The following is a 26,612-nucleotide window of genomic DNA, read 5'->3' on the forward strand; positions in this document are numbered from 1 at the left end:
CCTCCACCTTCCCCAGCTTCTTGGGTGCTGATTGGCCTGTAGAACCAGCTGTCTTCAATGCCTTGTTGATCCCCTAATTTCAGTGGTCTAGGGATGCTGGCCAATACCTTAGATGTGTTGGGTTGGCTGTGTGAGTGTCGGAGTTGGCTGTGGGCAAGCTTAGCAAGTGCTGCTTTCCTCTGCTTCTGTCTTGAGAAGCCCGGTTTAGGACAGTTCAGGAGAAGCTGGTGACCTAGAGTTATAATGGGAATTGATCTGAGATTTCATAGAATCACAGAATGCATTGGGTCAGAAGGGACCCTCAAAGGTCTTCTTGTCCAAACCTTTTGCAGTGAGTAAGGACATCTTCAACTGGATCAAGATGCTCAGGTGCCACAGGTAATATTGAAGACTCTTCTAGCTCTTCACCATGAGGGTGGTGAGATGCTAGAACAGGTTGCCCAGGGAGGTAGTAGAAGCCTTATCCCAGGAGGTTTTTAAGGCCAGGCTGGATATGGCTCTGAGCAACCTGATCTAGTGTGAGGTGTCCCTGCCCATGGCAGGGAGGTTGGAACTAGATGATCTTTACATTCAGTAATGTAAAAGGTAGTGCATTCACTCCCTTGCTTTAAGGATGCAACTGGTGTAATTTCTACTGGATTACATGATGGCTTTGTGGATGTACGTGCCAATTCTTGAAAACATTTGGCAGATTCCTTCATTCCAGCTGTGTCAATACACAAATCTGAGGGGCTTGGGTTTTGTTCTTGTTTTGTTTGTTTGTTTGGCTTTTTTAAATGGGGAGGAGAAGCCCCTGGGTAACAATTAAACCGCGGCAAATTGCTGCAGATACGCTTGGTTTGTCACTATCAGTTTATATTATCAGAACCCAAAGGTAAACTGTGTGCTTTGCTTACCTCCACACACATACACAAGAAGTCACAACTGTTTTGAGTGATGAATAAATTAATATGTTGCCAAATGTGCACCTCTGGAAAGCTGGTCACGTACTAGCTTACAAGATTTGAACAAATACAGTAATGTTGTATTTTCTAATTGTCTAATACTCTGAATGTCCATTGTCTCTACTGGTGATGTAACCCATAAAGTATTAGAGCTGAGTTGTATATTATCCAGTTTTCTCTTTTCCCATGAACATTTCCCATGTTCTGGACACTTTTTTTTTTTTTCAGAAGTGTGAGGAAATATGGTTCCAATCCCAGTAGAAGACAAGAGGAATATGTATTTGACTGCAGAGGCCAGGGTGTGAATTTCCACGTATATCCGTGTATGTTTATGCATATAATGTGTTGTGAAACCAATCCAAGCAAACTAGATGTTTAAGCCAGAATCTGAGACACACTTTGGGATTCTTCATCTAGCACTTCTGTACACACCTAGTCAGCCACTTTTTGGTCTAGGAAAACCCTGTGTGGCAGCAATAGCTAGGATAGTTATTCACATGTAGTGGGCACTCTCTGCCAGCCACCTCTGCAACCAGAGGAATTGGAGTATAGCAGCAAGGGGACATGCTAACAGTACAGCTGAGAAGTCTCTACCTACCAACAATACAAGATTAGTAGTAAATGTGGAAGGAGGCAGATTGGAGGGATTAGAACAGCAAATCTACAACTATATATGCTTGAAACAACTAGTTACCTTAATAGCCAATCGTTGCAGGAAATACCTTGATTTTCTCCCTCACGTATTACAGCACCCAGGCTCTGGGATTCACGTCTATTTTCCTTCAACTCAGTAACACCTAAAGCAGTGCACAGAATGCAATTCCTTATGCTACTGCTGAGCCTTAATCATTTGCAGTTACTATCAAGTACTGGTGAAGAACAGCAAACTGTGGTCTCAGCTCTTGCCCTTTTGTTCCAACTTTTAGCTCTGTAAAGCCAAGTGTTGTTCTGTTAATGGCCAAAAACTGCCAACAGGGTCTTGCCTTCCAGAAGTCTCCTCTATAATCAGAAGTGTTTTGGAAGGAAAAGACCAAGATATTCAACCATCCACCTATCACCAACATGGCCATTAAGCCGTGTCCTGAAGTGCCATATCTGCATGTTTTTTGAACACCTTCAGGGATGGTGACTCCACCACCTTCATCGGTAGCCTGTTCCTATGCCTGACTGCTCTCTTTCAGTGAAGAATTTTCTCCTTATATCTAACCTAAACCTCCCCTACCACAACTTGTGGACATTTCTTCTCAATCACTTGATACTAGGGAGAAGAGACCAACATCCCCCTCCTTTCAGGTAGTTGTAGAGAGCAATAAGGTCTCCCCTCAATCTTCTCCAGACTAAACAATCTCACTTCCCTCAGCCGCTCTTGTTCTTCAGATTTTTCAACAGCTTTGTTGCTCATCTCTGGACCCACTTCAGAACCTGAATGTCCTTCCTCTGAAGGCCCCAAAACTGAACACAGTATTTGAGGTGTGGCTCACCAGGGCTGAGTACAGGGGCATTATAACTTCTCTACTCCAGCTGGCCATGCTATACAGACTAGGATGCTGTTGGTCCTCTTGGACACGTGAGCAAACTTCTGGCTCATCTTCAGCTGGCTTATGTTCACCCCCAGGTCCTCTTTACTTTTCTTCCACAAGCATGTAGTGTTGCCTGGGGTTTTTGTGACCAAAGTACAGGATCTGGCACCTCACCTCTGGAAGCCTTAATTTCAAATACTGTTTCCATCACCAAATGAAGCAAAAATTCTTACAGCCTGTACTCCAAGAATACAGCTGAGCTTTCAGACTGTCCCTAAGAAGAGAACAACAAGTGTCTCCAGGGGCACCCCATGTGGGCTTTGGTTTATCAGAGTTCCTAAGTGATGCTAAGGATGGGTTCTTACTAGATTTTTAGTAGGGACTCCTGAATCTTAGTTGAATACTCAAGCAAGGCACAAGAGTTCAATCTCTTTGTGTTCTGTCTTCACTAAGTACTTAAACTCTTATAGTGGTTAAAATATTGAGAGTAGCTTGCTGGGCAGAATGTAGCCTGTAGCTGTCTGACTGCTGTTCAACAGCAGTCAGGTGTGTGGCTTACAACGTATATCCTATCAGATGTGGTGTCGCATCTGGTACCAGGAACAAAGTGCTTGCCTTCTATGTTTCAAATCTTAGCTTCTTTCTCAATGAAAATATGTTCCTTAGGAACTCTGCCTTTGTGTGTGTTTGTAATTCTTCATTCAGCCTTTAATGCTATGACAGAAAAACTGTTTCATAACCTGTATGGAAGCTCCACTTTCCCCTTCTGGGCTGCCAGGAAAGAAGTGACAGGCATGATCCTTTTTTCTCTCATATCTCACATGAGAATCCTAACAACTCTGCCCATCACAGTGCTGTGAGCTCTTGGCATATTTCATCAGCAGTAACTTGGGCTGGTTAGTTCTATTCCTGCATTCCAAAAGCAATACTTGGTACTTAGAGTTGCAACTACAGTAGTTGCAGGAAAGATAACCTTTACACTTGAATGTGAGAACAGTCAGACACACATATTTGGGGCTGTAACACCTTGCCAAACGTGGCTTCTGTGGCAAGTGGAGTTGCCCATACAAACCATGCTTCCTAGTGTGTAGCTTTAGGATGTGAACTGGCTGGAAGGATCATGACATATAGTTGGATTGGAATTCCATTGTGTGGTCCAGTCTGTTTTGGATATAGTACATAAAAGGCAGTGAACCTGTGCTGCAGATCTTCATTGTTTTCAAGTAGGGTATCTGCCACAAGCACATCTTTCTTCCTTGACTATGTCTTTGAGCTCCACTTCCATCTTTAAAAGGAGACAAGTATTGCTTCATGGTTGAGTGGTGGCTGCAGGAAAGTCTGCAGTGCACACAGTCTGGAAAAGAAGATGAAAGCTGCCTTATTACACCAACTTTAATAATTCATCCTGAGATGACAGCTTTAGTCCGCAGTGCAGTGACTCATGCACAGACTTCTGTACCCCAAACTGTAGTCAGCTCCCTGCTAGGAACACCTCTTGCATATATCTCCATATTTAAAAGAAAGATGCCTCTTTTGTGAACTGTAAGGACAAAATGCTTAGAAGGACACCAACCTTCATGCAAATTCAATGCTTTCAACCCAGAGACTGCCAACTGTGTGGGGCTGAAGGAACCTTTTAGAGAGAGAAGAGCCGGCATGTCCAGTGATAGTGTGTAACAGCATACAGACACTGCCGTGAATTTTGGGGAAGTGTGAGAATATGCTTACTGCAGAAAATCCCTCTTGCAAAATGCTACTTCTGTTCTGCTTCTGCATCTTCTTTGGAGGTCTGTCTGAGGCAATTAAGACTGACTTCCCTGTGTGTATGAAATATACATGTACTGTGTGGGAAGGGCTCTAGAGAGGTGGTTAAAGCAAGCACCTTTATCCCTGCAGAATGCTGTTACTTTAGCTGTTTTTAATGAAGCCAATCACATCTCTGAAGTAATGTAATCAGCTGTTGGCACAAAAAGGTCTGTGTACCAGGTCTGGAAGTGACCTTATTGCATTTAGAACTGCTTTGTAAGGAGAGGAAAAAAAAAAAAAGAAAATCAAAGAGAAAAAAACCCCACCCAAAAAACCCCAAAAGAAAACAAAAGAAAAAGCAGCTCAAGACTAAAGAACATAAGGAGGAGGACTTCTGAAGTCTAGAAAAGCACATCAAATATACCAGACTGCTGCTTGAGTGGGATTTTCCCAAGACTCTTGAGAGGTGGAGGGTTATTTAAGTATCTGTTTAGAAGAATGTGTAGTCTACTCCTGCAGGAGAGATTCCTGTTCCCTTTTATAGCATTGCTGTCCTTCTTGTTTACTTTAGTTAAGCTCATAAATTGACAAGGGCTGCAGAGAAATGAATGGCTGGGGGAGAACTGGAAACCAGCATTCATCATAATCCCACAATTTTAATACTTTTTTTAAAAGGTGATTTGTAGCATTTTGATTGGGCAAGCTTCTACAGGAATAGCTATTTTTCCTTTTGGTGTGGAGAAAAGTGCAATATTGAAGCATGGATGGGTGAGGATTCATGTAAACATAAGCAAAACTTGAATTCAAGAAGTCCTTTCACTGTGTTCTGGCAGTTTCCTGGGGCGTGGGTTGTGGATAACGCTTCCTTTAATTCTTTTACTTGTTTAAGTCTTTTGGGGAGAGGACTGGGAATACAGTTGAAAACTAGAGCATGATTGTTAGAATCAAAGTATTTTTGTCACTTATTCACTCTCCAGTGTGACCAATCTACTTTTGCAGTCATCTTGCTGTATGTATGTATGTATGTGGCAAGTGGGACTTTTCATCTCTTAGTAAGTCCATGCTGAAAATGCCTCAGAGTTACCAGAGCCCAAATGGACTCTGAGTGTGGAGACATCTGGGCTGTTGCTAGCAGTTGCCATCCAAAGGGTCAATGTGTGTGGGGAGAAAATTGTATTTTTAAGGCAGAAGTGCATATTCTTTAGTTAGTTATTAAGGAAGGATTTGGAGTATTGCAGTAAAGCTCAAGTGGAACTTGATCTGGGCACAGTGGCTGCAGACCCTTGTGTGCCTTCTGTGAGGTTCAAACTCATTAGGGATGAAAGTTGATGGCTCAGTTTAGACATTAATGCCACATCAGCTTTAAAGTTATATTTTTGAAGCCTGAGAGAGAAGGGCACCTGTAAGGGTTAACTCAAGCTGTAAAGCACTGCCTAATTTTTACAGATGGTGAGTGCAAGAGTGAACCTCAGACTGGCTTGGCAGTGCACAGAGATAACTTTACGTAATTCCCTGCAGATGTTGCTGGAGAATGGTTTTAATAATGAATTGTGAAGTCAAGCTCAATTCCACCGTGGAGGGAGAACTCAAAATAAATGCAGTGTTTTGTTCTGTTTCATAAGCATGTTTTCTAATAATGGATCTGTGATGTTCTGCATTGAGAAAGATGGCATGGAGGGGACAAGAGATGGTTTGAACCCTTACAGCCTTGACTGTCTGAAAAGAAAAGAAAAAAGAGGAAGAAAAAGGCAAAGGTGGCTAATTTATCTGCAAACTATGAAGCTGGGGGGGAAGAGTGGCAGGGCCAAATGCAAGTTGCCCTCATGCATGCTTCTAATGAGGGGATGGTGTGGAGCAAGTGCTTCATGATCAGCCAGGTTCTGCAGTTTGTGTTATGCATGGACTGCAGTGTGGAACATTGTCTGCACTTCACTTGTTTTCTGATAGCAGCTTGTCAGTTCTTGCACTGTGCTGTGATTCCTTTTCTGGAGGGCTATGGTTGAAGTGTGCCTTCATAATTCAGGTCTTTGCTTTATAAGGTCTGAGCTGCCTCTGCAGTGTCTGCTTGGCCACTCAAGAGACCTTGCATGTCTTTCTCGTGAGCATCCAATTTTGAATTCTCTGCTGCTGGACTTTCCTCAGGTTTTTCAGTTGTTCAGGCAGTTTAAGTAAAACACTTTCTTTTTCTTCTGGACATGCTACTCTAATAAGCTGCATTAAAGCCTTTCTTTTGTCCTTCTGAATAGCAAGCTTGAAATAGGAGATAGGGGCTGGTTTTCTCTGAACCTGAGCAGCCCTATGAGGAAAGACTGAGGGAGGTGGGATTGCTCAGCCTGGAGAAGAGGAGACTCAGGGGTGACCTTATCACTCTCTACAACTACCTGAAGGGAGGTTGTAGACAGGCGGATGATGGTCTCTTCTCCCAGGCAGCCAGTACCAGTACAAGAGGACACAGTCTCAGGCTGCGCCAGGGGAGGTTCAGGTTGGATGTTAGGAAGAAGTTCTATACAGAGAGAGTGATTGCCCATTGGAATGGGCTGCCTGGGGAAGTGGTGGAGTCGCTGTCATTGGAGGTGTTCAGGAGGAGACTTGATGGGGTGCTTGGTGCCATGGGTTAGCTGTTTGGGTGGGTTGGATTGGTTGATGGGTTGGACACGATGATCTTGAAGGTCTCTTCCAACCTGGTTTGGTTTATTCTAATAAAGGTTTATTCTAATAAAGATGCTGCTGTTTTCCCAGTAGCTGGCAATGTGTGCTTGCAGCCCAGAAGGCCAGTTGTATCATGGGCCACATCAAAAGTAGCAAGACCAGCAGGCTGAGTGGTGATTCTGCTGCTCTGCTGTGATGAGACCTCACCTGGAGTACTGTGTCCATATCTGTAGTCCTCAGCACAAGAAGGTCATGGATCTGCTGGAGCAGGTTCACAGTAGCGCCGCAAAAACGACCTGAGGGCTGGATCACCTCTCCCATGAAGAAAGGCTTACAGAAGTGGGGTTGTTGAGGCCTGAGAAGGAAAGGCCTGGAGGAGAGACCTTACTGTGTTTTTCAGTACTCAAGGGGACCTGTAAGAAAGATGGGGATAGTCTTTTTTTTTTTTTTTTTTTTTTTCAGCAGGGCCTGTTGTGACAGGAATGGGGGTAATGGTTTTACACTAACAGAGTAGGTTTATGTGATTCAACCCCCAATTAGTATGTGCAAACCTGTTTGTAAAATCAGTGGAGTCATGAGGACTTCATGCTGAGGCTTTTCAGGAGCAAGGAACAGCAGTAGGGAGGCACAGTGCTATGTAGGAGGCATTGTGTATCTCTGTCCAAGCATGGGGGTTAGGGATTGCCTTTTAGCAGGGAGCCCTGTTCAGATTGATGGTGGCTCAGCTATTCTATGGCTCCAAACACAAGACCTTAAACTCAGCTCCAGGGCCATGATGCAGCTCAGTGAGCCAAACCAGAGAAGCTGTATTGTGAAATGGGCTAGCACTGGGTTGACGTCAAGGCTGTGTAATCCAGCCCTCCAAAGACAGCTTTACCATGGTTTGAATTTGCCCCAAGCACACATTTTTAAGTGTAGGCAAGTCCTTTTTGTGCAATTGTGTTTAATTTCTGAGGAAGAGTTTACATAAACTATTCCAGTCTAATTGGTATCAGCTGAAAGCCAGCTTCTGATATTGTGTCTAATTATAAGTGTATATTAAACTGTGTTTGCTACCCGTGTCAATACATTGCTAGTAAAATAAAGAACAACCATGAAGATGTGTTTTTGAAATGCTCTGGCAGATCCTGCGTGTTCGCTGCTGTGGGCTTCATGGCAGGAGAATCCACCTCCTGCTGAGGGAGGATAACTAAATTTAAACTTTCCAACCATGAGCCTTGTGAAGCAAAGTTTCCAAACCTCTGCTGGGCCAGAAAATGGAAAGCCGTGTCTGAGTTTTCAGAGTAAATAAATAGAGCTACCTAGCAGCTGTGTGGTGGCAAGTGGGGGATTTGTCCCTCGGGCCGCATTGTCTCCCGGGCAGGAGTAAGATAGTTTGTAACTACCATCCTCAGTTCTCTGTGGCAGGATTTGGAACAAACTTGGGTGACTTCTAGCATGAACACTTCAGCATTTCTTCAGCTGGGGTTTCTTGCTTGTTTCTTTGGTGGTTTTTTTTTGGTGTTTGGGGGGTGTGTGTGTGTTTGTTTGGGGGGGTGTATTTTTTTGGTTGTTTTGGTTTGGAACTTTTGTTTTGTTGTGGTGGTGGTGTTTTGTTTTGTTTCCTTAAAAGAAAGTTACATGTTACATGGCAGCAGAGCCTTGCAAACCCTGCCTTGCCCTTGCCAAGCCCAGGGCTGCAGCCACCCACCTCTACGGCGGCTGCATCACCATCACACAACTTGAGTCTTTGTCCCACCACAAATTTACTCATTTTTGTGCCCCATCTCTTTAGAGAGCAAGCTGGCTTCTCCCTGCCTTTGTTCATCGGGCAGGCTTGAGAGTCTCCTGTGAGTTTTGTTAGGTTTATGTCGAGGTTTATGACAGCCATTAAAGTCTGTAAATTGTTCTGAGGTGCACATACAGAAATAGCTGTTTTCTCAGCTCCTTTTAAGGAGGCTGAAAGACAGATGTGGAACAATAGCTTGTATTGTCCTGACAAAGCAGCTTGCATTTTGGGGCTGAGACTAGCAGATTGTAGGAAACAGAAGTGGTCTGCCTGCTTGAGGTTTTTTTTATTGTTCCGTGTCTTAACCTTGACCTTTCCTGAACAGAGCAGAATCTAGCTGTGCTCATATTTGAGAGCAGCAAGCTCTTGGGTGAATGAGTCTACATCAAAAGCAGTGAAGGATTCAATAAATCAGTATAGCCAAGCAAGAAAAGAGGCAAGGATAGTTACGATTTAGATGCATTTAACCTAAAAATGGCTCACCTATAATTTTTTATTCATCCATCCATGGATGTGACCCTAAGGTTATATTCATATTGTTGGTGAACATTTACCCTTTTTGTAGATAGTCGTAGAAATCTGGATGTTTGTGTAGGAAGGCAAATAACTGGTGCTTATGGTCTGAAGTCACATTTCAGTTAGCTTTTCTCTCTTATTTCTGTTCTCTGCAGTGCTTTCCAGCTTCCCAGAGCACTGAATTCAGGTCACTTTTGTTAAAACGCCAGCTGTGGTGATAAATGCTCTAGAAGCACTTACTGTTTTGTATCCTGTTCTGAAATCTAGGCCCTTCCAGTGAAGTCCTTCTTTGAACTTCTGTGTTGCCTCATATGAGGATTTGGACAGCGTTTGTGCTGTTTCACACTGACATACCCAGAGATGTGCATGTGAAATGTTTTGATACAGTAGATGCACATGTTGCAAGACTTGCTTTGAGAAACTAGAGATCTCAAATTGAGAATTGTCATGGATAGACTTCAGATTTCCTGAACTGTTGTTTGCTCCATTATAACCTTTTTAACGTGAGCCCTGCCTGCACACTCATTTATCTCTGTGAGAGTATGTGATATAAAGTGGTATATGCGAGTATGTGATATAAAGTGGTATATATGTGGTATAGGAGTGGTATAAAAGAACTAAACTCTTTCCTTCTAGAATTCTGCATCAGAACCCAAATCTGCACTGAAGCTGCTGACATTGTACTACTTTTTCAACAGCATCATGTTATTCTTCTTCCTCTTAATGCTAACCAACTACTTCTTTTACTTCATTTTGTAGGCTGGTGGTTTGTGAGCACAGCAGAGGAGCAGGGCTGGGTCCCCGCTACATACCTGGAATCACAAAATGGAACAAGAGATGACTCTGACATCAATACATCCAAACTCGGGGAAGGTACGGACAGCTTTGTGTTATCAAAGGGAAACTCATGCACTTGCTTTACGCTTTTCTCCCCACAGGACAACTTGGAAAACTTGTGCTGCCACTTGTGGCTGCTAGTGCAGTGCAGTAACCTTTTTCTCCTGTCCTGTATCAGTCAATAAATTGTTGCGGAAGAAATTGAAGTACTATGCCTGTAATCCCTCCGTGACCTGCTGTCAGTGTGACAAAAGGTTCAAAAACTGAAATAGTGCTGATTTTAATACTCAATACAACTAATGTACAAGTCCAAGCGGTACGTTCTACCAGAGGTCTTGTACTCTTGTGTCCATGGAAGGAGAAAACTGACATTCACAGAAATTATACCAGTGAGTGCTTTTATTGGGATGATGATGCTTGCTAGAGCCATAAGCCATTAAAAGGAGTAAGATTTAATTATTGCTTCTCACTACAAGTATTTTTTTTTTAATTAATCCTTGAAACTAGTTTCACTGCTGTATTCTGTGGTCTGTGTGTGGAAAGAAAGTATTTTTGTTTGGTGTGGTCTCATTTTATTAAAGCTTAGATGGCATTTGTCATGTACATGTATTTAGCTGTGCTGGTTTTTTGGCTAAAGATACTTAATCCAGGTTCCAGAAATTGAATAGTACAACCTCACATTTTCCTCTGTTCCATTATGAAAGACTAACCACATCTTAATGGACTTCTCATGTAGCAGCTGTGTACAAAGGACATTTTTATTATGTTTTGCTCCATTCTAATGAATCTCTTGCTAAATTTCTAGGTCCTCTTGACATGACAGTTATGTAAAATGTATGTGGAAACTCAACTGACATTTCCTTAGCTCGGGCAGGAGTCTTGGGGTGTTGGGGTGACCATCTGCCCACTGAGAAAGCACACAGGCAAAACATAACTTTGTGCTGGGCCTCAAGGGTGACATCTGTGGCTCATTGAAGTCTTTGGCTCTGTAACTCATTTTTCCCTGCTCAAAGCTACCCATATCCTGGGTCACTTAGGGTTTAGAGACAGACTGGCTGTAGACTGGTAACCAGTCTGGTATGATGCAACATCTTAGCAAACGTAAAAGTAGTTAGTGATGTTTCCCTGTTGGTAAAGAACAAAACTTTACTGCTCCTTTCTGAAAGAGTTGAAGAATGCCTTGCCTGCCGGTCTGTAGCTTCCTCCCATTTCCTAAGTCTTAAATATGGTGCATGTTTGACAGCCTTATTGCTTAGACTGCTTTTGGTTTAAGCTCTCGTCTGCCTTTCATGTTGCCCTCTGGAGTGTATCTCCACAGGGCTGGGTAATGGAAAATCCATCAAATATTTCTTATCTTTTTCCTCTCAGTCTCCTCAGCTATGGTCAGCAGTCATTCTCCTTGCCTTACTCCAAAGCCAGATGCTGAAACCTGTTCTTTCTGTTCAGTTCCATCTAGGTGACAAATCTAATTACATAACCTCTACAGCTGCTTTGATGTGCCCCAGCTTTTGTTTGCTTCTGAGTAACTTTGCTTTCTGTTATTAGCCACAGAAGCAGAGACTTCTCTTGTTCTTTGTTCCACCACCCCCCAGCCAGTTATTCTTTACTTGGGCTATTTTTCTCCTAGTAGTTATTCTATCAGAAAGAGCAACTCAGAATCACTCTCTGGAGAAAAAGTGTATGAAGGTAAAACCAGTATTACACAGAAAGCGTTCCAATATAACTGCAGAGGAAAGCAATTTAAGTGGATTAAGTGCCCTAGCCTGTAGAGTTCCCACAACTTTGAGTGACTCCTGGAGATACATACTTCCTGCAACTGTGCAATTGGTACTCTGCCTACTTTGAAAGGGTGGAAACACTGTTGTGGGGAGCTTTCTGTATCAGCCTCTTGGCCCTCTTTGTTTGCAGTGGCTGTGGAACAAGTCCACAAGCCTGGCAGATGTAGATGTCTGCCCTGCTGTGGTAGGTCCTTGTAAAGATAAGGAGGTGCTGAATGCAACTTACTTACAATGTTGCCTCTGTATAGCAGTAATATTTCCATGTGTCTCTATTTAAGTATTCTGTTCCCTGAGAAAGGCAAAGTTTTCTCTCTGCATCTGAGCCTGCACAACATCTTTTGTCAGGATGAGAGTAGGCAGTTGGCTGCTACCTGGGCCTGTGTTTAGACCAAAACCATCCTGCAAGGCTTGGCAAACATTCAGAAAGCAATCTAAAGAAACATTTGCAGCCACAGGAGCTATTAAAGTAAACATCTTAAAATGGTCACTGGAAATGTTTAGATAATTTGTTGATAGATAACTTTTCTGGTCACTGTGGTATGACCAACTAAGTCCAAGTCTGAGAGCAAATGGTAAGTTCAGTATTGTTGACAAAAAAACACCTGACTGATAAAAAAACATCATTGTGATATATAAAAGGACTATCACAGCTGCAGTGTGGTGGATATGTGGGACCCACTGTGTTCAAGAGGTTCTTCTGGGTGACTAAATCCTCCAAACTCCTGGTGTGATCACAAAGCTATGGGTGACTGCCCTGTGTTAACACCTGAAGCAGCTTTCTATCCCTTCCACACTCCTTCTTCCTGCAAATCTTTAAGTTCAAGAACTTCAATTTTCTCCCTTCTTGTATAGAAATCTCCTAGTGCAGGCAGCCTTATTGTGAACTTCTTTATCTTCTCTCTCTGCTATGATCTGTTTGTTGCTTCTTCTGTAGTGTGTGCAACTGGCAGCCTAATGTTCTGTTGATTTGGAAGAAGCCTCCAGGTTAAGCCAAATGCAAAGAAAACACTACCTAATGAGTAAAGACAGCTCACTTTCTGTGTTACCATGGGCTTCCAAGAGGATCACTGATTTCTATTAGCAATCTATAAACTTGAAATCCAATTCCTCTGAAAATTTGTCATGGTGCTTTGGCCCACACAGGATCAAAGGGAAGTACAGAGTACCAGAAACTAGATGCGTCTAGTTCATGTGTCTGACCAACACCACTCACCACACCTGCACTAGGGTGACATGGGAAGTAAGCCAAGGACAATTTCAGGAGAATGAGTTGGTCTTATTTAAGCCCCTGACAAAGGGCAGAAAGGGAAAAGCCCCTATGAGGAGAAGCTGTTATTCTTATTTGTTCGGCTAATCATTCCCCAATCAAATAACTTTGCTGTGCCTGATTGTCCACAGAACATAGTTGTTGTAAAAAAACAATGGTGTTTGCTCTCGTAAGGGTATGTTCCCCAACTGAGTGCTCCTAAGCAGAATTGATTGTTCATGATGACAGAATTTATGAACAGCTTCCCTGCATCACTAGCAAAACTTTTGTATTTGCACCCTAATGATAGCTGAAGAGAAACGGTTTGCATTGTTGTGTGGCAGCACCAAGCAGCGCCTTTGCAGTAGTTGCCAAACTCATGTGGAAGCACTTGAATGGCAAGAGGGAAGTGTTTGTTTTTCTGTGATAGTCAAATGCTTCATGTCTCATTCACACCTTCTCAAACAGAAGGAACTGAGTGCAGATCTACTGATGTGATCTCTAATACAAGTGGTGTCCTCTGTGTACAGCTGCTCTCACAATGCCATTTCCCTAGGTGTCTTCTCTTTGTATATATTAGAAGTGTAAATTATTGTTTCAGTGTGTAACTAATTCTCAGTTCAGCCTGTTAGCTTCTTGAGCCTGCTCAATAATTGCAAGGTTAGATTTTTTCCTTGTATTTGTAATTGGCACGTTAAAAGTTAGGATCATAAGAATTAGCTGTGGCAGTGATTGTGAATCACTTCTCGCAAGCAAGGAGACATCAGACGCTTTTGACTTGGGTTATGTTCCTGAGTGCTGTTCTTACAAGTGAACTCCCATTAAAGAAGATTTTTTTTTGTTTTTCTTCCCCTCCTTTCCCCCCCTTCTCTCCTCTTTCTTTCCCCCCTTCTCTCCTCTTTCTTTCCCCCCTTCTCTCCTCTTTCTTTCCCCCCTTCTCTCCTCTTTCTTTCCCCCCTTCTCTCCTCTTTCTTTCCCCCCTTCTCTCCTCTTTCTTTCCCCCCTTCTCTCCTCTTTCTTTCCCCCCTTCTCTCCTCTTTCTTTCCCCCCTTCTCTCCTCTTTCTTTCCCCCCTTCTCTCCTCTTTCTTTCCCCCCTTCTCTCCTCTTTCTTTCCCCCCTTCTCTCCTCTTTCTTTCCCCCCTTCTCTCCTCTTTCTTTCCCCCCTTCTCTCCTCTTTCTTTCCCCCCTTCTCTCCTCTTTCTTTCCCCCCTTCTCTCCTCTTTCTTTCCCCCCTTCTCTCCTCTTTCTTTCCCCCCTTCTCTCCTCTTTCTTTCCCCCCTTCTCTCCTCTTTCTTTCCCCCCTTCTCTCCTCTTTCTTTCCCCCCTTCTCTCCTCTTTCTTTCCCCCCTTCTCTCCTCTTTCTTTCCCCCCTTCTCTCCTCTTTCTTTCCCCCCTTCTCTCCTCTTTCTTTCCCCCCTTCTCTCCTCTTTCTTTCCCCCCTTCTCTCCTCTTTCTTTCCCCCCTTCTCTCCTCTTTCTTTCCCCCCTTCTCTCCTCTTTCTTTCCCCCCTTCTCTCCTCTTTCTTTCCCCCCTTCTCTCCTCTTTCTTTCCCCCCTTCTCTCCTCTTTCTTTCCCCCCTTCTCTCCTCTTTCTTTCCCCCCTTCTCTCCTCTTTCTTTCCCCCCTTCTCTCCTCTTTCTTTCCCCCCTTCTCTCCTCTTTCTTTCCCCCCTTCTCTCCTCTTTCTTTCCCCCCTTCTCTCCTCTTTCTTTCCCCCCTTCTCTCCTCTTTCTTTCCCCCCTTCTCTCCTCTTTCTTTCCCCCCTTCTCTCCTCTTTCTTTCCCCCCTTCTCTCCTCTTTCTTTCCCCCCTTCTCTCCTCTTTCTTTCCCCCCTTCTCTCCTCTTTCTTTCCCCCCTTCTCTCCTCTTTCTTTCCCCCCTTCTCTCCTCTTTCTTTCCCCCCTTCTCTCCTCTTTCTTTCCCCCCTTCTCTCCTCTTTCTTTCCCCCCTTCTCTCCTCTTTCTTTCCCCCCTTCTCTCCTCTTTCTTTCCCCCCCCTCCTTCTCTCCTCTTTCTTTTCCCCCCTGGATTTTGTTCATAGTCTGATGATTTGCTTAGAAAAAAATAGAGCCCTGATTGGTTTGATGTCATATGCAGTAGACTAAATTCTCCAAAGATAATGCAGCCTGACTAGGAGATGGAAAAACAGTGATGTAGATCTCTCCTGCCACTGCAGCTTCCTTGGACAAGTTGTCTTAAGTTGTGCAGCTTGATTTGCGGTGCGTGTATGCTTTTGGGTTTCTTAAGGAAAGACAGTAGTGACAATTTGTGACCATTCATGATGCTCAGGCTCAAGAAGCTAACTTGTTCCACTGTACTATGTAAACTAAATCAAAATGTCTACATCTCACCTAACTCATTCCTGCTAACAAGGTCAGTGCTTGTAAATACCATGTTTTATTTTGATTCCTCACCCTGCCATCACTATTTTTTTTCTTTTTCTTTTTGTTGTTTGTTTCCATCCATGTTCCAAACTAGTTTCTAAGCGACGCAAGGCTCACCTGAGGCGCCTGGACCGGCGATGGACACTGGGCGGGATAGTCAACAGGCAGCAGAGTCGAGGTGAATTAATAGCTTCCTATGGCACTATGCCCTAAGGGTGCACCAAAAGCAATGCTGCAGCTTCAGCTGTTGTGTGCCGGGGTCTGCAACTTTGGCACTCTGGTAAGAGAGGCTGAAGCTCTGGAGTTCAGATGTGGAGCCTATATATGACAGCTTGAGGGTGTCTTGGAGACAGGATTAGGCACACCAAGAGCTGGAGGCTAATAACCAAGGGTGACTCTGTAGTCTGACTCCTTGTGCTGCCTGGAGAAGCTCACATCTGTTGTGTTTTAACTTTGGGCATATTTGTACTCAGTCTTTCCTACCTCAGTAAGGACAAGTGATACTTTTGGGGCTGTTAAAATGAGAAGAATGCCAAAAAGGTGTGGTCAGAGATGTACATGCTGGAAAAGTACTTGGTATGGAAAGATGAGAATCAGTCCACTTTCAGTCTTCTCTCTTCCTTGCAGTCTTGGTACCAAAGACAGCCTTCTTCAGAACTTTTGGGAGCTTTTAATGTTAGTCCTAGGTGTTTAAAATACCACTACTAGTCACTAAATGTCACTACTAGTAGCATTTTGGGGTGGCTGAGTTGGTTGGTTGGTTTGCTAGACAAGGAGCATGGCAGGGGTGAGGGGAACACCTTGTGTTCTGAAGCTGTTTGAATAAAGTTTGAGGATAAACTCTTCAAATCCAAGCATTTTTCCAGTGCATGTGAATCATCTTTCTTAGAGTTAAGGTATTCCTTTCTATCCCTTTTCCCTTTTCTGTCAAGATTGTCCAGTAAAAAGGAAGGCAGTGGGGAGAAGAACCATTTGCACCTTTATGTACATTTTAGGCAATCTAAGGGAGTGCAACCAAATGTAAGCACAAGAGAATCTTCCCAGTTGATGAAAAAGAGGAAATGTGCTTCTAAAGTAGCAAATTTATCTTCTGGATTTTCATGGCTGGTCTATGTACATGTGTTTGTGAAGCACATACAACTTTTCAGTGACCTTTTGCCTTTGCCTCCCAAGTATTTCTGAGGAAACCAAAATGAAGAAAAGACTGTTTTTTTTTTTTACTGTAGCTTGACCAAAAAACTTCTTATGAGCACACATGCTGGCTTCTGATAAAGGTCTTTTGCTTATTTCTGTACCCCAGCTGTTTGGGAGGTACTTCATGGCAATTTAAGTATCAGAATTTCTGGGAATCAGTCTTCTAAACAATGTAATTACTGGTGTAATTAAATATATCCTTTCATATTCATACAGTATTGCAAACAAAGCTCCATAAAATATTGACTGCATGATCAGTCTCTTAACATAATTGACTGGTAAGGCTCAAGACCTAAGTTCTGTTCCCATGTTTTTCCTCTTGCACTTTTATGCCTACTGTCTGTGCACGTCTTCTCCAGACCTGTCTTCTCACCACTGTCACAGCATCTTCCCTAGCACAGACTCTATGGATTCAAAACAATTTCTTCCCTATTAGGCCCAAAGAGTTCTGGGGGGTTGGGTTGTGTTGGACAACACATGGTTTATCTCAGACTAAATCCTGGAACTTGAGGTTAGCACAAACTTCAGGATCTCAAGGTTTGGGGCACCCTCCATGGCCAAGCTGCTTCTATAAGCTCTCTGCAGTGTTTCAGCCACAGTTAGCCAGAATGGATAAAGATGACTGAGTTAGTGTCATCTGAAATAGTGGGTTACAGAGCTCTTACAAGAGCAGGCTCATTGGAAGTAAAGAAAGTTATCTGAATACTCAGGGACAGGTTGGAGACTTTATCTGGCATAGCTGTAGCCTATGTAGATATCTGAATCTTCCAAACTGCAGTTCTTGAAAGTGTGTGGCTCTCTTGGATGTCCAGCCTGCTGTTCTCTTAACAGATCACAGTTTATGTGAGGTCAGGAGAGATTCTTTCTCCTTTCTTTCCCTCCCATTCTAGTCTAAAAGACTTCTAACAAGGCCTAATTTGGGTGGGTTTGCACTGAAATGACAGAATCCATGAAGTGTACACATGCACCCCCTGCCAACCTTCAAATCCCTCCTCCAAAAGCACAGAACAACTAGAGCTGCTCAAAAAAGAGGTTGCCAGAATTGTTCAACACAGGCAAAACAGCTTCCCCTCCCCCACTTGGCTTCTTTCTTGGAAATAAATTCAATTAAAGATTTTGGCTGAAATTCTACCTACCCAGCAATATTCTGCTGTTGGAAGGGTTAGCTCTCAGAGTTCACTAGAGTTTAAAAGCAAGCTGTAAAGGATGCTTCCTTCTTTATTTATGCTTGGGTACCAGTAATAAGCATTTTTGCCAATTAAGTCTATGATAATCACTTAAAAGCCAGAACTGAAGGAACTAAATGTTGGTTTTGAGGGCCAGGGTTTTCTAAGTGACTTGGATATTAAAATCAGTGGGGAAGCCTGAGCACAAAAGGGAAGGGTGTTTGCATCTCTGTTACAGACAGCCCAACAGAGGACTATTACCAGGGGTAACCTATGGCTTATTGATTTCTACCTCTTCGAAAGCCATTTCACAGAATCACAAAATCACCAAGGTTGGAAGAGACCTCAAAGTTTATCAAGTCCAGCCTGTCACCACAGACCCCATGACTAAACCATGGTACCAAATGCCACGTCCAATCCCCTCTTGAACACCTCCAGGGATGGTGACTCCACCACCTCCCTGGGCAGCCCATTCCAATGGTGGACAACTCTCTCAGTGAAGAACTTTCTCCTCACCTCAAGCCTAAACTTCCCCTGGTGCAGCTTGAGACTGTGTCCTCTTGTTCTGGTGCTGGTTGCTTGAGAGAAGAGACCAACTCCCTCCTGGCTACAACCACCCTTCAGGTAGTTGTAGACAGCAATAAGGTCTCCCCTGAGCCTCCTCTTCTCCAGGCTAAACAATCCCTGCTCCCTCATCCTCTTCTCATAGGGCTTGTGCTCAAGGCATCTCCCTTCTCGGGACACGTTCAAGTGTCTCAATGTCTTTCTTATACTGAGGGGCCCAGAACTGGACACAGTACTCAAGGTGTGGCCTAACCAGTGCAGAGTACAGGGGCACAATGACTTCCTTGCTACTTCTGGCCACACTATTCTTGATGCAGACCAGGATGCCATTGGCCTTCTTGGCCACCTGGGCACTCATGTTCAGCCAGCTGTCAATCAGCACCCCCAGGTCCCTTTCTGTTTGGCAGCTCTCCAGCCTGTAGCTCTGCATGCGGTTGTTGTGGCCAAAGTGCAGCACCCAGCACTTGGTCCTGTTGGACTCTGCCCATCTGTCCAGTTGGTCGAGAAGAGCTTAAGCCCCCCAAACATCAGATATTTGGGAGCAATGTTAATGGGGCTGTGAAAAAAACCCATGAAAGGCAAATTGCTGAATCTCATGGTAAATGCTTCTTTTTTAAAAAAGCTGGGGGAAAAAAAAATCTGCAAAGAGAACAGCTGTAGTCTGTTTTTACAAAGAGAAACAGATGACATTTGTTGCTGAACCTCTCTCTAAAATGGTCCGTGGTGTGCCCAGATCTGAGAGATTATGTTGGTTTGTGTTTCTTATGTAGCTGCAGAGCTTGTTTTCTATAAAAAAAGAAACAAAAAAAGTGAAACATTTTAAAATGTGGGAACATTTTCTAAGCATTTCTCTGTATGTTTCAAACTCCAATGCCACAAGTATGGATTGTGAGGAAGGGCCTAAATCTTTGTAGTTTTCCTCAGTTTCCTGACACTTGTTCGACCTGTAAGCTGCAGAATTCATGCTGTCTTATCCCAGTTAAAATGCTAATTCTGCACAAGCATTTATTTGGAACTTCCCCTGGAAGAGGACTTAGGACTGTTTACAGGCTGGTTTCATGAGAAGTCACTTGTTCTACCCAGTTTCAAAAAAAACAGGGGGTTACATGCCTGTTTTATATGCCAAATGTCTGACAGAAGTTATTGCTGCTCTGGTATCATGCCCAACACTTTCAATTGGAGCTGTTACCGTGCAGGAAAATATTTTATAGTTATTCATATCAAAATGTAGTGATATAGGGCTGAATCTCTGCCAGATGAGCCTATTATTTAAGAGTAGTTGCTAACATGAGAAAGAAGCTATTCAGTGAAAGAGTTAAAGTTAGAACTTGGAAGCTTGAAGTCTTCCTGCTGCTTGCTTAACTTAGAGAGGGAGCTGGATAGGAAGAGATGGATGGGGCATAGAGGGATGGCAGCTGTGTAACCCCATGGCCTTGATACTTTAACCCCATCTTCTAGCCTAGGTAGGTTATTCTACAGCCAGTTTTGTAGCTGTGGAGAGAGCCCTCAATCAGTAATGGTAATCCAGCCTACCTGATGTGCTTGTGCACATCCTTTTCTGCATCCCACCAGACCTGTTGTGCCCTCTTAGGCAGCCCCCTCATTGCCCACTTCTGATTTTGTTTTCACTCTTTTTCTGTGCTTGTTCATGATGCTGGTGAAATGTTTGTCACTCACAACACGAGGCTGCTTTGCTGTGCTAAATCAAACCAGCACAGCAGCTTCAGACTTAGCTTGTTCATTCTTCTTTCTTTTTCCTTTGTGTTCCCCCCCCGCCCCGTGCTCCAAGGAAAGTAGTAAATGTTTATTGCCCTTTGCTGGTTGAAGAAAGAGCATGTGCAGTACAGAAATGTCAGAAGAAATGTCATTATTTTGTTCTTTACTATCTTTTGCTCTTACTTAAAGTTTAAAAAAAAAAGAGAGGGGAGGAGGAGAGGGACAAAGGCCGGAGAGCTTCTGTCTGCAGATGAACACATCTGATAACTGTGGATGCTCATTGTCTCTGCTGAATATTTAGACAAGTAAAACAAAGCCCATGTTGAATTAATGCATTGCTTTCTGGAACAGCGAGACTTTTTCCAAAGCTGGTCTGACAAAGTGTTGGGGGGGGTGGAGTGGAGGAGTGGGGGAGGGCGAGTGCAGACTGCTGACTGAGGGGAAAGTATTTTGAAAGAAAATTCTTCTGTGGTTTGGAAGATGGAGGTCTGGGGCTGTTGCGTTTTGCTGAGAAATCATTAATTGGCTAATTCCTAGCCCAGCTCCTCCCTGTCCTCACCCCTACCATCAAACAAGGATTGGGGTCACAGAAAGGTGGGGATGTGTACAAGGAGCAGCTGAGCAAAGGAAATTACTCCCTTACTTGGCTGGCTCACGAAGTGGTGCAGATAACCACGACATTTATTTATGGAGGCAGAGAAGGGCAAACTTTTAAAATATAGGTGAAGTAGAGGTATGCAAAATGGAGCACTCAGAACTTGGAAGCAGAAGCGTTATGAGCGCTGGCCGCTTGCCTGGGAGCGATGAGACTGATTTTTGCAGGGCTGGAAATGTGCGTGGTATTTTAGCTGCCTAAAGGTGAGGTTCCTGCCCCACATAGTTTGCAGCCTAAACAAAGAGAAGCAGATCTCTGCTTCAAAGAAACTGGGCAAAGTGGCAATTTGACATGCATCTCATTACGACCAAAAGGTTTTTCACAATGGAAAGGGATATTTGGTTGGTGTTTTTAAAAGCTTTTAGAAAAGAACTAAAACTAAGCTTGTTTGGCAAAGCAGGAAGCTGGGGTAGGTAAGGCTTATTTTAGGAAGGATTTGAGAATTTCAGGTTATTTGATACCACAGAGGAGGGAACGTACTCAGGTTGAGGAGGTATCATAAGAAAGACATGGGGCTGAGTGGGAAAAGATTAAAGGATTTGGAGGAGTGGGAAATCCAAAGGGAGCAAAACATGTGAGGTATAGTAGGATATTAAAGCAGGGCACAGCACACAGGCTTGAAAATCCAAGATGGGACAACAGAATTTGATGTATACTTGGTAGGACTCTGGCTGAAGTAAGAGAGTGATACTGTGCCAAGGTTGTAGTGGCTGTACAAGAGAAGCTGAAGGGCCAGTTCAGGACTCTAGCTGTGAGGAGCAGCAGTGACAGAGTATTTTTAAGATGTTGGGGAAAGGAACTGTTACCTTGGTGACAGACTTTGAAGAATCTGAGATGAGCAGGGCTAAGGGAATCAGGAAGATTGAATAAGGAATATTTGGAAAGTGGCTGCTGAAGCTCTATGTTACAACTCTAGCAGCAAAACTGTAGATCTGCTTTTCTTGACCTCACAGTAAGTATAAATCCAGACAGCCAGAGAAGGAACCAAGTTGCCTTCTCAATACACTTCATAACTTTTATGTCTAGAATATATGTGCATGAGCACATGGTGTGAAATATGAAATTCTGGTTTGACAGGTGGGATTGGAGGAACCTCACAGGCTGTCAAGTTCTGTGTCTTGCTCTGTCAGATGATTAGGTACAGTTTCTTCAGGAAAGGATGTGGCTTCAATTTAGCTTTTCTGAGGTTCTCCCTGTGGGAGAGGTGTCTTAAGAGGTCACTTGATATGAAAAATACCATGCCCAAAGCCTAAAAAATTTTTGAGATTCCCATTTTACTAGTAGACATAAATACAGCAGGTGAAATGGAAGATGGAAGAACACCTGTTTGGGTATATGCTGTTTAAGGGAGCATGATGGAATGAGTAAGTCTGCTGGCTCTTTAATGACAAGCTGGCAATCTGAAACAAAAGGAGAAAACCACAAAGCATTGTTGCCATGGTCGGCCATTATCCAGAAATAAATCTCATGAACATGAAATCTTCCAATCTTCTACATCTTCCAAAAATTTAACAAGTGAAATGTAGCATCCCTCCTTTTTCTGCAGTATGTTGTGTCATAGCCGTGGAGCAGACTGGGAAAGGCAGAAGAAATGTTTCTGTCCCCACCACAATATGACCACAAAGGTGACTTTTTAGTACTTGAATAGCATTGCTAAGTTGCCTACGAGTCTGAGCAGTCATGGAAAGGCATTAAATGTCTGTGGCTTGTGAAGGAGTGAGCCATTAACTCTCAAATACCACTAGCTACTTTCTAGGTCTATTGAAAGCAGCACAGTTGCACACACTTCTACAAAACATATACTATACAAATTGTACAGGAGAAGTGAAGGCTCCAAGGAGACCTTATTATGGCCTTCCAATATCTGAAGGGGGCCTACAAGAAATCTGGTGAGAGCCTTTTTGGGGCATCAGGTGGTGATAGGACTAGGGGGAAGTGGATCCAGGCTAGAGTAGGGGAGATTTAGATTAGACATCAGGAAGAAGCTCTTCACCATTAGGATGGTGAGACACTGGCACAGGTCAGGCTGGATGTGGCTCTTGGCAGCCTGATCTAGTGGAGGATGTCCCTGCCCATGGACGGGGTTTGGAGCTAGGTGATCCGTGGGGTCCTTTCCAACCCTATCAATTCTGGGATTCTGTGAACTCAAGTTATTTGACCTGTATATCTGCACAACTCCCAGCTGGAGTGCAGCAACCTGTGTTACACCTGTTGGGGGGAAATCTCAGTTTCTAGAAAAAGCCCTCTTTGCACTATTGTACACTGTGCACTGTTACAAAGACAAGGAACTGCCCTGTGCTGTCCACATCGTTTTCCCAGTGATCCACCAGGATATTCCTCTATACTTTTGCCCCAAGCCTTTACTGTCTCTGTCTCTTTGGGAGCCTTTAGGCAGAACCACAGTAAAATAGAAGGCTCACATTCTTGGAGGAGACAAAAAAGGAGAAGTAGTATTTGATAGCAAAGTAAGTTTTCAGAATAATTAGTAGAGTGAGCATCAAGGTACCAGGGTGTCTGGGGAGGCTGCTGGTGATGGGCACAGCATAGTTACAAGTGCGTGGTATGAGTTGGGTAGACTGAACAGTGCAGAAATCAATGTTGTACATGTTTTAAATAGTGTTTGTGTCTGGGGAGGAGGGAGAATGAGCCATAATAATCCTCCCTTTCCAAACTAAGTAGGTTTAGAGTTGGACAATGCACAATGTGACAGAACTGTACCATACCTCTTTACCAAACAGGCTTTTCACCTTTATGCGTGCCTTGTTCAGATGCAAGGCACTACTATTGCAACTGAATTTCTAATAGAGCTACCTCCTTCAGTTGAGCTGGGAGAGATATATCTGCAAATTAGATGTGAAGAAACAAAACTTAAGTTGGCCATCTTCATCTTGAAGCAGGGTAGGACTCTCATTCCAAAGTGCAGCTTTTTAGCTGCCACGTGTGCTTTGTAACATGTAGTAAAGTTTATTCTGCCCGCTTGACCTCAACAGTAAAGTTGATGTAACAGAAGCTGTAGCTGGGGAATACAAATTATACTTTTGTTTGCATTTTTTTCCTTTTGGTAATTGCTGAGGCAAAACCTAATGAAACAAAATTAAACACTTTTGTATTCTCTGTAGACCTGGGCGTACAACTGTGATGGTAGGCCTGAGATGGTTCATTGGCTTGTTTTATACCATTGCCTGTCACAGTATCTGAATCAATCTTGGTATCATTCATGAAGTGTCAAATATCTTCTCTCGGAGACTTTTCAATAGGAATCTGATACACTGAATGCTACATCAATCCTCTTAAGGGGTACATCTCCTGAAAGCTCCACTGCTCCCTTCAGCAAATCTTGGTTTATAGAGAACATCCACTGGCTTGAGACAGTCTTTGAGAAACAAAAAGAATTGCTCTTTGTTTGCAAGGGGGCCCGCATCTCCAGAATACCAAGTTGCAAACTTCATGTATGTTTGTGGTATCCCCTGCTCCACTGAAAGAAACCAAATGTATAATCTTGGAAATGGCTGTAATTTTTGCTGTGAAAGCACTTTGCCAGGGGAAACTGTAGCAGTGGATTCCTGGTTTTGAAACATAGGTATAAAAATAGAAATGCTGAACGAAAACGTTGTTCTTTTCTAAGAGAATTTCTGTAACGCTTTTGATTGTCTTGCTTCATGGGAAAATTTTTTCTCTCCCTCCTACTTTCAGTCAGTCTCTTTTTTTCCTCCCCTTCTCTATACATGGAGGAGTCACCTGAAGGATTGTCCTTTCAAAGAGTAGTCCTGGGTTGAAAGCCACAGGGCTGCAGATGTAAGCAGCAGAGCTGCTCAGTGACAGAATGAGGCAGTGGCAGTTCAGAAAAGCCTTATGCATGCATCCCAGTGTCATGGTATCTGGTCTGGGGTTTCATCCTCCTTAGCAAGCTGATGTTTCAGTTTCTAAAGTGGGACAGTGTCTCTGGTTTTTCGCAGGCAGTGACAACTAAGGCGTGTGCAAAGTGGTAAGGTGAGAGCAGCAACAGGCATAAGGGGTAATCTCAGTACTGGAGGTAGAATGCTGCTCAAAAGCAGAGGCTCTTCTCAGTAAATTTAAGTAACTCTCCTAGCTGTGAATGTAGCTTCCCCATGTAGCTGGCGGCCACTTTTTCAATGCTCCAGCTCAACTGTATGGCTTTCTACCCTGCCCTCTGCAGAAGGGAGGTCACATCCCTGGAGAGTGAGAACGCTCTGCCCAGCAAGCAGAGCAAGTGCTGCTGCTTCTGTGGAGGAAAAATAAGATTAAAAGAGAAGCTTCTGTTGTAGCCGTAGTGGCAAGGGTGAAGTCTGATAGCCTGGGTTACAAAGCATCTTTGATATTGTGGAGAGACAAAGCAGGGCCTTTTTCCAGTGCTCAGAAAACACATGGCTTAGCTTTTTATTACTGTCCTAGAAACATCCCTGAAAATGTCTGAAGCAATGTGTATCAGGGCAGTGCAGCTCTGTGTGCCTGAACTTTCCCTTGGCCCTCTCTCCTGAAGAATGCAATCTAGCAGTTCAGGGATCTTCTGCAGTTCAGTTTAGTGCTTGGAGCTTTGCATGCAGTGGAAACTGGGCATGCAACACCTTTAGCAGCAGTCACTTGAAAGAGAGGAAAATAAGTCCATCTTTATAGCACAGAGCAGAAACCCAGCAATGAAAACCATCCTGTGACATTGGAGCTGGGTTTCATTTGTTGGGTCCCACCTTGTAGCAGAGTATTTCTGTGGGGAAGGTGTCATATCCTGATGGTGCAAATTACAAACTAGCTGGAATTTCTTACTAGTAATAAAGCAGTTAAAGCAGCTCTCTTAGGGGAGAGCAGGAGAAAGTATTTTTCTCTTGGGGCAAAGATTTTTAACAGGTTTTACCCCACAAAACTTAGAAGGATCCAGGTATGACCCACTGAGGGAAGCAGCTGACTTCAGAGATGTAGCTTTGCTGAATGTTTTGCTATCAGATGCTCTGTCAATGTTTTCTTTTCCCTTTCTGAGGCATTATTTCTTACTTTGTCTCAATAAGGTGGTTTTGGCTTTGGTTTTTTTTTTTTTTGGGGGGGGGGTTGGTTGGTTATTTTTTGAAGCTTCCAAGCTTCACCCAACAACAAAATGCAGTTGAGCCACAAGACCAAATGGATCTGTTGGGTCTGCTTCACTCTGTCCGAAAGAGCGTTTACCTCAAACTGCTGCAACCTTTTCATACCTCCTTTGGTTTGCAGTGATCAGGAGCTCTGAATTCACTTAATTTCCTGCCTGTTCCTGTGCACTGACAACCCTCTATTTGTTCCTTGTTGTATAATGCTAGGAAGGCTGTTTGGGGTGTGCTTATTGCTTGCTTATGCTGCCTTTGATCCCACAACAGGAATCCATGCTATTGCATGCGCTGTAGCTTCAGCTCAGAAAAGAAGTTCGGTAACACTTTCCGTGCCTGCTGCTGCAGAGCAAAGCTGGTACAGGTTGCCCAGAGAGGTAGTTGAAGCCCCATCCTTGGAGATCTTCAAGCTCAGGCTCAACAGGGCTCTGGGCAGCCTGATCACTGCAGGCAGGTTGGGCTAGATGACCTTTGGAGGTCTCTTCCAACCCAAACCATTCTGTGATTCTATGGTAGTTCATGTTTGTGATGCCAGTTGTCATTTTTTTTTTAAGCTAATGGAGGATAAGGTTGACCTTGAAGTGTGATGGATATTCTGCAGCAAATGATTTCTGGTGGGTGGAGGATGATGCTGAAAAACTGTGTTCTGTTCTGCTATGCTCATTGGCTTGCTCTCACCAAGTCTGCTCACCCCTGGCTGGCTGGGGAGAGAATAGACACTAGAGATGAATAGGAATGCCAAGGTTTTGGCTCAAACACCATATTTGAAATCTAGCCTGTGCTTATGAAGTATGTTAGATCTGGTTCTCCTTTACCACTGCCACACTTGTATTTCTCTGGAG

General features: G+C 43.6%; 1 protein-coding gene across 6 annotated transcripts in view; it reads left to right on the forward strand.

Annotated features, from left to right (window-relative positions):
* SH3PXD2A (SH3 and PX domains 2A) overlaps positions 1–26,612 on the forward strand; it is a 271,897-nt gene that overhangs the window by 219,057 nt on the left and 26,228 nt on the right. For 4 of the 6 annotated variants that reach the window (XM_068139448.1, XM_068139449.1, XM_068139451.1 and 1 more), the window contains 2 exons: positions 9,903–10,016; positions 15,480–15,563. In XM_068139448.1, coding sequence (XP_067995549.1) covers positions 9,903–10,016; positions 15,480–15,563 — 198 coding nt within the window. The remainder of the gene's footprint in view (positions 1–9,902; positions 10,017–15,479; positions 15,564–26,612) is intronic. The other 2 variants (XM_068139450.1, XM_068139453.1) reach the window with 1 other exon arrangement.

Source organism: Melanerpes formicivorus, unplaced genomic scaffold (assembly GCF_026170545.1).
Source record: "Melanerpes formicivorus ecotype bairdi unplaced genomic scaffold, bMelFor1.0.p_v2 SCAF_6, whole genome shotgun sequence".
Taxonomy (NCBI): Eukaryota; Metazoa; Chordata; class Aves; order Piciformes; family Picidae; genus Melanerpes; species Melanerpes formicivorus.